This window comes from Priapulus caudatus, unplaced genomic scaffold (assembly GCF_000485595.1).
Source record: "Priapulus caudatus unplaced genomic scaffold, Priapulus_caudatus-5.0.1 Scaffold507, whole genome shotgun sequence".
In the NCBI taxonomy this organism is placed as follows: Eukaryota; Metazoa; Priapulida; class Priapulimorpha; order Priapulimorphida; family Priapulidae; genus Priapulus; species Priapulus caudatus.
Genome location: NW_014577568.1, coordinates 42,406 through 53,059, shown reverse-complemented (window position 1 = coordinate 53,059; position 10,654 = coordinate 42,406). Strand labels below are relative to the sequence as shown.

Below are 10,654 nucleotides of genomic sequence, written 5' to 3'. Positions count from 1 at the left end.
TAAATTATATATATCAAGGTTCATTCCAAGCTTTTTCAAAATTTATGAGGCCTGGGGAGTGCTGGCTTTACGGTCCGTAGTTTCAAAATCGCCGAAGGCAGTTTGCGTCTAGGGACGGTCCGGAGGAAAAAAAAATTTTTGAAATTGGGCTGTGAGACTGCAATCTGGGACAGCTCTGTGTGTAAATTTGCAAGCACTGCTCGTTTATTCCCTCCCGAGAAATTGAAACACCAAGGTAAACTAGTGAGGCTTTCTGGGCATATCACTTCAAAGTTTAATCTTCCGATATAATAACAACGTGTATTAATTGGTCTAGCCTCATACCTGACATAGTCAGAGATGCAAGCTTGTAGAATCGCTTGATGCGTCGCGTCCGTCCCGGTCCGCGTCCGTGCCGTCCTGTCCCGTCCAACAGTTGGAGACACATAATCTAACGAACTCGACGCTACGGTCACGATATGTCGGGCGTCGTTGAGGGGAGAGGATCGTCAAACGAGTTGGAGCTGTCGAGAGCCTGGGTCAAAGGTCAAAGTCAAGAGGTGTAAAAGAAGGGGAACATTCACTCCTTGACTTAAGGTATAGTGAGGAACATGCAGAATTGCGGCAACACAGGGCTGCGAATTAACCGATGGCACCGGACGGCATGTGGCCGTCGGTGGCCCCTATCAATTGCCGTAGCTGCCGCGTTGAAAATCCAACCCGACCGACGGCAGTCACCTGCCTTGCCCTTTTGTATGATAATTGCCCGTCCGGTTTTGCCCTTATAATCTACTGTCCACCTAAGACTTTCGTTTTTAGTCGAAGTCCAACATAACACTTACGCGTATGCGGCTGTGTTGTCAAGAATGAGAGGCTTGAACACCGATAGTCCCGCAGAGGGAATAATAAACAGCATCGGATAAGTTATTCGCTCGCTGTTAGGCGGGCATAGTAAAATTTCTTGTTAGCTGTACTTCAATTAGCAGAGGGGGGAAAGGGGTGCGGGTGTAGCGGTGTAAGCTTACATGGGGCATATTGTTTTTGTACATTAAAGGCAAAGACGATATTGAATGTACTTAATTTGTTATGAGTTTTTCAATTTATTTTAACAACAGTTCCTTGGTGCCCATTTCTTTTTTTTTTTTTTTTTTTTTTTTTTTTTTTTCCCCACCCCCCTTTTTTTTTCTTTTTTTTTTTTTTTTCCCTTTTTTTTTTTTTTTTTTTTTTTTTTTTTTTTTTTTTTTTTTTTTTTTTTTTTTTTTTTTTTTTTTTTTTTTTTTTATTTTTTTTTTTGTTTTTTTTTTTCCCCCCCCTTCCCCCCTTCCCCTATTTTTTTTTATGTTTTGATTTTTTTTATCCCCCCCGTTTTTTTTTTTTTCTTTTCTTTTATTTTTTATTTTTTTTTTTTTTTTGTTTTTTTTTTGTTCTTTTTATTTTTTTTTTTTTTTTTTTTTTTTTTTCCTTTTTTTTTTTTTTTTATTTTTTTTTTTTCCCCCTTTTTCCTTTTCTCATTTATTTAGTTCCTTTTCCCCCACTTTTTTTCCCTCTTTTTTTTTTTTTTTTTATTTTTTTTTTTTTTATTTTTTTTTTTTTTTTTTTTTTTTTTTTTTTCTTTTTTTTTTTTTTTGTTTTTTATTTTTTTTCTCGCTTTTTTGTTTTTTTCCTCTATTTTCCCCTCCCCCTTTTTCTGTTTATTTTTTTTCCCGTTCGTTTTTTTTTTTACCTTTTTTTTTTTTTATTTTTTTTTTTTTTTCCCCCCCCCCCCCGCCACCCCTTTTTTTTTTTTTTTTTTTTTCTTTTTTTTTTTTTTTTTTTTTTTTTTTTTTTTTTATTTTCCTCCTTTTTTTTATTTTTCCCCCTCAATTTTGAGTTGCCATTGGTGCCTTTAAAATTTGGCCTCTGCCCTTGCGCATTTTAAAGAAAATTTAAAGCGATTCTCACATGCCCTAAGAAAATTGGCCTTGCGCCCTCTCGTCGGCTTAATTCGAGCCGCTGCTCCCACAGTAGCACTGGCCAAGAGCAGGCGTATTGTCTAGACGCATTGTCTGGTGTCGCTTGATCCAATGTATCACATGTATGGCTGCGCTTGCAAAATATGCTATGCCTGCGCCCGCTCAGATTTTGACGCCCTGCTAGACTGGTTCGCCGCGGGCCGAACTGTTTGTCGGCAGAGCGTGTACATCTGTCTAGCAGAGCGTGAGGCCGGATACGCAGTCTAACACAAATAACGTGGCTTGTTGGCAAGCCACAGTAGACGCGATAAAGCCGTGCGCCGTGGTATGGCCCGCGGTAGGAATGCTGCACGTGGCGTACGTGTGCCCTCGCTCCGCGAAATTTGCTGGCGCTCTCTTTGAATGAGATTAGCACGTAAGAAAAGGAAAAAGAAAAAATTATTTTTATCACATAGACATTTTGAAATTTTAGTGGCCCGATCGGGCCAGCCAAATTTTAACTTTGGGAAATTTTGGTGGCGACGACCATCAAGTTTTGGTTGCCCGGGCCCACCGGTCCACCGGCAGTGTCGCGAGCTTGCTATACGGCCCAGATTGTGTGGTCCCAAAGGCTGTCCGTGTGGTTACTAAAAAGCCACTTCACTGGTCCATTGACGCGTTTGCAATGGTACTAAAGGCCATCAGCTGGTGGTCCGCAAAAGGCCACCTCCACTGGTCCTCCCGGACGGGCGCACTTTGCTGGTATTATAGGGCCAGATTTTGTGGTCCCTTAAAGGCCGCCGTGTGGTAGCTAAAGGCGGCACTTCAGGCTGGTCGCCATCGGCCGTTGCATTGTGACATAAAGGCCATATGGCTCTGGTCCCAAAAGGCCACCTCACTGGTCCTGCGGCCATTCTTGCTGGTACTATAGGCCAGATTTTGGTGGTCCAAAAGGCCGGCCCGTTGTGTAGCTCAAGCCAGCTTCGCTGTCCCATTGGCCGTTTGGCATGTACCTAAAAGGCCATCGGCTCTCGGTCCCAAAGGCCACCATCACTGGTCCTCGGGCAGCTTTGCTGGTACTAATCAGGCCAGATTTGTGTCCGCAAAGGCCGCGCCGTGTGGTACTAAAGGGCGACTTTTAACTTGGTCCCAATCGGCCGTTTGCTATGGTAGCTAAAGGCCATCGGCTCTGGTTGGCCGAGGCCGCCTCACTGGTCCTCGGGCCACTTTGCGCTGGTAGCTATAGCGCAGATTTTGTGTCACGCAAAGGCCGCCCGTGTGGTGACTAAAGGCCACGTCACTGAGTCCAATTGACCGTCTTGCATGGTACTAAAGGGCCAGCCGGCTCTGTTGTTCCAAAGGCCACCTCACTGGTCTCTTGGGCCACTTTTGCTGGAAACTAAGCCCAAGAATTTTGTGGTCTTACGAAACAAGGAGGTCGCATGGTACTAACGGCCATCAGGCTCTAAGTCTTCCGGAGGACCGCACGTCACTGAGTGTACCCATTGACCGCCGGTATTGGGCATGCGGTAGGCTTAGAAAGGCCATGCGCTCTCGTCCAAGGCCACCGTTCCACTCGTCCTGACGTGGCCACTTTGGCTGAGGTACCATGAGCCAGATTTCGTGGTCCCAAGATGTCGCCCGTGGTGTACTAAAGCCAAACTTCACTGGTACGCCGATTGGCCGTTTGCTAGGTTACTAAAAGGCATCGGCTCTAGTCCGCAAAAGCGCCACGCTCATGGTCTCCGCCCACTTGTGCTGTGTACTGATAGGCCGCAGTATTTTGTGAGGCTTGTATAAGGTTTCAGGTTAGGGTGATGGAGTTAGGGGTAGGGCTTTCAGGGTTTAGGGTGAATGGAAGTTAGGAGGTAGGGTTTCAGGTTAGGCGTGAATGGAGTTAGGTGTAAGGGTTTGTAGGTTTTGCATTTTAGGATGGCGGGGCTCGACGATAGCCTGGCGGGCCGCCAGGCTATAAGTGCTCTTGGAGAACCCTGTATATATATATATGAGCGATTCTCATGTGTTTCAGCATTCCTACCAGCCAGACAACTGTGGCGATGGACGGGTAAATCCACCAAGCGACCCGGCATGAAAGGCCGAGCTAAGAAAGAATTCTACCGCTCGATCACACGCGGTAGAGAGACTATCAACGTAAGAGCTAGGTGGCAAAGTATTGGCAGTGGGTTGTAATAATATGAAAGAGTTTAAAATTATCAAAGCCTGGTATTCATCTGTTTGTCTGATAAATGTGTATGATTACCTAGCTGTAAACAGTTCCCCACCACATACCAATATGCAGAGGGAGGGCCAGAGGAAGAATGCTGTGGTGTACGTCATGCTCCTTCTTTGGGATAACAGGCCCAATTTTTCAGCATATGACAGTGAATTGTCTCAGTCAAAATAGAATAAAGTACTACATAATAGATACTGGATATATTAAGAATCTATAGAATTGCAACCACATTTCTCTCTAGATATATCAAGCCCCCTCCACCCAACCTTGCAATATTATTGTAGCGTTGCGTACATGCGTGCACGCGTGCTTGCTTGCGTGCGTACATGCGTGCACGCGTGCTGGGAAGGAGAGGGAGGTGGGAAGGAGAGGGTGGTGGGAAGGAGAGGGTGGTGGGAAGGAGAGGGTGGTGGGAAGGAGAGGGTGGTGGGAAGGAGAGGGTGGTAGGAAGGAGAGGGAGGGGGAAGGAGAGGGTCGTGGGAAGGAGAGGGTGGTGCGAAGGAGAGGGTGGTGGGAAGGAGAGGGAGGTGGGAGACTTGAAGGTAGATAAGATTATGCGTGCAGCTTTGAGGGTTTTGTCAAATGAATGGCTATTGTAGCAGGGGTTGGTATGTTTGTCTGCACATCTGTGTCAGCTGTGGGTGCATGTACTATATTACTGTTTGCTTCGGTCGCAGTTCATAGAGGTGAGGCCACAGTCAGTGAGCAACCTGACGGAGGGAACAAGGGTGTGTGCCTACTGGAGTCAGCAGTACAGGTGTCTCTATCCTGGAACCATTGTCACACCTGAAGCAGGTAAAGGATCAATTACAATATCACTACACTGGAGATCATTAGTATAGTGATAGACACATCATATCATATTAATTATATGTAATAATATTATGTAGTTATTGCCTCTGTATGAGGTTAATCCATGAATTTTTTTACCAAAATCCCAAGAGCAAAACTAGTTTTATTATATGACAATATAGGTGATATATGTCATAATTCACATGACATACATAGAAAATAGAATTCTCTATCTGAAAGTTCATCAAAGTGTTTGTTGACATCTACAATTAACCTAGTGTGAATTAATTGCAGTTAAGATTTGGCATGGGTGGTCTGTCATATTAGTCAACTAATGATTCCAGTGACTTTGCATGTATCCACAGGTTGATGCAATGATTTAGCCATGGGCACACGATAGGGTCTCCACCACTAGGGAGGGAGAACACACATAATAAATAGTAGTCACATGATAACCAATCACAGAAAGCAACATGTTTCAATAACTGTCATGCTCTACTACATGTGTCTCTGTAACGAACAGTCTGTACTGCACTTACTCATAACCGACCTCACATACATGTCACTACCTGTTTGCTAGTGTCAGTAATACTAAGCTGTTAATATGGGGAGGGTGTGACCGGCTAATTATCTATCTATACTGTGGTTCGCACGCGTGTATGGTAGAAGCAGTACGGTTGGATCATGTTATAATCATGTAAATCAGCATGTAGCATCAGCATGACGCGGGGGTTGACTTCTCATTGTGTTGTGATTGTTTTACAGAGTCACCAAACTCTGATGATGACAAGAATCTACTCAGTGTGGAATTTGACGACGGCGATTCAGGAAACATTCCAATGGATCACATTCGTCTGCTGCTTCCAAACTTCCCAATAGTCTGTAAGTGTAACATCATCCAGCCATTGGTGTGTAAGTGTAACATCACCCAGCTATCTATCTATTCATGCATCCATGCATCCATCCATCCATCCATCCATCCATCCCATTCCATGCCATCCCATCCCATCGCACCGCATCCTATCCCATCCCATGCCATGCCATGCCATCACATCGCATCCCATCCCACCGCATGCCATGCCATGCCATGCCATGCCATGCCATGCCATGCCATGCCATGCCATGCCATCCTATGCCATCACATCCCAAACAGTAAAAATAATAAGAAATCAAAAGATAAATATAAAAAATAAAAAGTAAAAAGTAAAAAGGTAAAAATAATACATACTAAAGAGGTAGTTAAAGGGAAAAAACGGAAAAAAGGGGAAAAGCTATGATGTTCCCCAGCTGGGACTCGAACCCGAAATCCCGGTGTAGGAGACGGATGTTCTAGCTAGCGATTAGGCCACTGCGCCGTTAAGGGTATTCACACGTACGTGATGTTAATCTGTACGCACCACCATCTATTGATGAATAGAATTTTTATGCATTTTACTTTTTAACTTTTTAAATTTTAATTTAAACCTCCCAGACGTGCTGATTCTGAAAATATCCTTAGTTTTCCGCTAGGCTGCGGAGTTCTCTAGTTATGCGAGTACAAACTAATTACGCTGAACAACTTTATATATATAGATATGCATTTAGAAGTTGGTATTGGCCAGCCACATATGTGATATTTGTAGAAGTAGATGTCTTGTTTAATACAGTGTTGTAGTGTGAGCACATGTGCTTTGTTTCTGTGAGTAGTGCATCCTGTCTCATCTCCCATCCCTCCTCTCCTCATGTCCTTCTAATCTCGCTGTGCTGATGTATGTGCTCATGTAAATGATGTGTTAGCTAACAGATGGTTGTTACTTCAGTGTGTGGACACAGGGAGTAAGAAGGATGGAGGAGACGACGGCAGCAGCAGCAGCAGTAAGGCAGTGCCGTCATTCTACAGCAGCGAACTCTGGAATCGTCGACGCAGTGAACGTATATTCCTCAGCGAACCGGCCATCCTACCCGGTGGCATCTCTCCTCTCACCAGCAATGTGTCACCAAGTGGCAGTGCAAGCAGTGCCAAGTCTCCCGGCAAAAGCTTTGCGTCTGGACCTGTATTCAAGAATGAGAAACAAGTAACTATGATTTAATTAGGTGTGGCGCGCATTTATCTGTATCCTAGGTAGAAGTTTCTAGTTTGTGTTCAATCATTACATAGATGTTGTTAAGGGAACAGAAGCTGATAAACAGATGATAAATGTCAATATTGAATAGTCAAGATGTCGCTATTGTTACCTGTAACGCCCTCTGGTGTGCTGTACAGGAGACAAAGACACCGAGTAAGCCACGCAGCAGGCAACCATCGAAGGCAGACAGCGAGCATAAGAGGTCGAAGCCAATTCCTGTCAGGAGGCCTGCAGCAGCAGCAACAGCAGGAGCAACTGAGCGTTGTACTGGATCATTCACCTACGACCCATACTACTACCCAGACTCAGACAGTGACGAGCCAGGGGGCAGCACTGCTGACGACTCGGACAGCAGTAGCAGTAGCAGTAGCAGCAACAGTGACTTCACTGAAGAGGAGAATCTTCCATTAAGTGCATTAGTGGAGAAACCATCTCGCCCTGTCACTCCCGGTATGTATCGCAGCGCACCCGTGTGGTTGCAGATGTCATCAACTTGTTGTAGACTCTAGTTCTCTTCTCGACGCTTTTGTTAGACCAGTGCTGGTTGATTTAGATGCTGGTTATTTGGCCAATAATATGGCTGAGAGTATATGTATCCATGGTTAGTGTTCCTGTTAAATATCCATAGTTAGTACTACTGCCTAGTGTCCATGGTTAGTGTCCATGGTTAGTGTCCATGGTTAGTATCCATGGCTGGTGTTACTCATGTGCATGGTTAGTGTTAGTAAATAGTTCATGTTATTACCTGCAGAGCCGAGAAGCTGTCAGATCTCGGAGGAAGAGTTGCGAGATGGACTGCGGGTGCTAATTCTGATGGACGGTCACTTCTACCCGGGTTACGTGACGGAGATAGAGCCGCCAGACGTCTACGGAGTCACCATCGATGGGGAGAGGGGCAAGCGACCCTACATCTACCCCAGAGAGGAGCTGCTACAGGAAGCAGTAAGTACAACAGGGATGGAGGTGGGAGAGTGGTTACACCTGGGGAGAGTGGAAGTGGGAAGGAGAGGGTGGTGGGAAGGAAAGGGAGGTGGGAAGGGGAGGGTGGTGGGAAGGAGAGGTTGCGTGCGTACATGCGTGCACGCGTGCTTGCTTGCGTGCGTACATGCGTGCACGCGTGCTTGCTTGCTTGCGTACGTACATGCGTGCATGTGAACACTTGCTGCTACTGACACTAAGCTAACCTGCGATGTGTTACAGGTGGGAGATTGTGCTGTGTTTCTCTCGACGGGCCGACCACACCTGCCCTACGTCGGGCGTGTCGTGACGATGTGGGAGGGCTGGGGAGGCAACATGGTCGTCAAGGTGAAGTGGTTCTATCATCCTGAAGAAACGCGGGGTGGTCGCAGACTCATAGAGCAGAAGGTAAGCTATGTGCCCATGCTGCCACCTACTGACTAACAAAGTAAATGTCTGGACATGGATTTAATTTGCCCTGTACATATGGCAGCTGAGGTGTGCAATGTAGCTAACAGCCGCGAGCATAAACAGAAGAAGCTGCTATGTGATCAGCTTTGTTTGCTGAGTGCTTTGTATACATGCCTGTCATGTAATGTTGGTGCTGTTACTGTGGGTGTACTTGTGATGGCTACATCATGATGAGTAAATCCTCACTAAGTCAGTAACAAGCTGCGTTATTGTTTCAGCACTATCTCCTCCAGGGAGCGTTGTTCCAATCGCCACACGTCGATGAGAATGATGTTCAGACGATATCTCACAAGTGCAACGTGTTGTCATGGCAACATTACAATGCATACAGGCAGCAGAAGGAGGGGAGGAGGGATCCTTACAGTAACGATGATGTATATTATCTCGCTGGATCGTACGACCCGACTAACGGGATCATCAACTTTGAACCAATAGATTAAGGCAAGACGACACTGACCAGTTTGTGTGCAAGTCTCATGTGTATATAGATCACAGAATCGAATGACATCATTGCTAATGTTCGCATGTAACTATTATGTGTAAATTGTGTTTACAATGGGCAGAGGTCAATTAATATTGCTGTCCTCACAAACACAGTTTCTCCTAGTGTGTAACCTGCTATTATGAGAATAGATATGAAGGGGTCAAGAAGGGGTCATGTGTACTCTGTAGGTCTAACACAGGGTAGATACATGCATACATGCTGGTGAGAGGTAACACATTGTGTTTACATACATGCTGGTGAGAGGTAACACATTGTGTTTACATACACGCTGGTGAGAGGTAACACATTGTGTTTACATACATGCTGGTGAGAGGTTAACACATTTGTGTTTACTACATGCTGGTGAGAGGTAAAACATTGTGTTTACATACATGCTGGTGAGAGGTAAACATTGTTTTACATAATGCTGGTGGAGTATCACATTTGTGTTTACATACATGCTGGTGAGAGGCCATCACATTGTGTTTACATACATGCTGGTGAGAGGTAACACATTTGTGTTTACATACACGCCTGGTGAGAGCATACATTGTGTTTACATACACGCTGGTGAGAGGCATCACATTGTGTTTACATACATGCTGGTGAGAGGTGACACATTGTGTTTACATACATGCTGGTGAGAGGTGACACATTGTGTTTACATAGACGCTGGTGAGAGGCATCACATTGTGTTTACATACATGCTGGTGAGAGGTAACACATTGTGTTTACTACATGCTGGTGAGAGGCTGACACATTGTGTTTACATACATACTGGATGAGAGGTAACACATTGTGTTTACATACATGCTGGTGAGAGGCATCACATTGTGTTTACATACATGCTGGTGAGAGGTAACACATTGTGTTTACATACATGCTGGTGAGAGGTGACACATTGTGTTTACATACATGCTGGTGAGAGGTATCACATTGTGTTTACATACATGCTGGTGAGAGGTGACACATTGTGTTTACATAGACGCTGGTGAGAGGTAACACATTGTGTTTACATACACGCTGGTGAGAGGCATCACATTGTGTTTACATAGACGCTGGTGAGAGGCATCACATTGTGTTTACATACATGCTGTGAGAGGGTATCACATTGTGTTTACATAGACGCTGGTGAGAGGTAACACCTTGTGTTTACATACACGCTGGTGAGAGGCATCACATTGTGTTTACATACATGCTGGTGAAGAGTAACACATTGTGTTTACATAACGCTGGTGAGAGGTAACACTCTTGTGTTTACATACACGCTGGTGAGAGCATCACATTGTGTTTACATACATGCTGGTGAGAGGCATCACATTGTGTTTACATAGACGTGCGTGAGAGGCTAACACATTGTGTTTTACATACACGCTGGTGAGAGGCATCACATTGTGTTTACATACATGCTGGTGAGAGGTAACAATTGTGTTTACATACACGCTGGTTGAGAGGTAACACCTTGTGTTACATACACGCTGGTGAGAGGCATCACATTGTGTTTACATACATGCTGGTGAGAGGTAACACATTGTGTTTACATACACGCTGGTGAGAGGTAACACATTGTGTTTACATAGACGCTGTGAGAGGTTAACACATTGTGTTTACATACATGCGTGGTGAGAGTGACACATTGTGTTTACATAGACGCTGGTGAGAGGTAACACATTGTGTTTACATACATGCTGGTGAGAGGTAA

The 10,654-nt window shown here is 44.9% G+C and overlaps 1 protein-coding gene across 1 annotated transcript in view; it reads left to right on the top strand.

The window, feature by feature from the left end:
- LOC106811131 (trinucleotide repeat-containing gene 18 protein-like) overlaps positions 1-8,908 on the top strand; it is a 24,931-nt gene extending 16,023 nt beyond the window's left edge. The window contains exons 11-15 of the mRNA XM_014814673.1: positions 6,735-6,989; positions 7,178-7,490; positions 7,792-7,982; positions 8,241-8,405; positions 8,687-8,908. Coding sequence (XP_014670159.1) covers positions 6,735-6,989; positions 7,178-7,490; positions 7,792-7,982; positions 8,241-8,405; positions 8,687-8,908 — 1,146 coding nt within the window. The remainder of the gene's footprint in view (positions 1-6,734; positions 6,990-7,177; positions 7,491-7,791; positions 7,983-8,240; positions 8,406-8,686) is intronic.
- Positions 8,909-10,654: the final 1,746 nt, after the last annotated feature.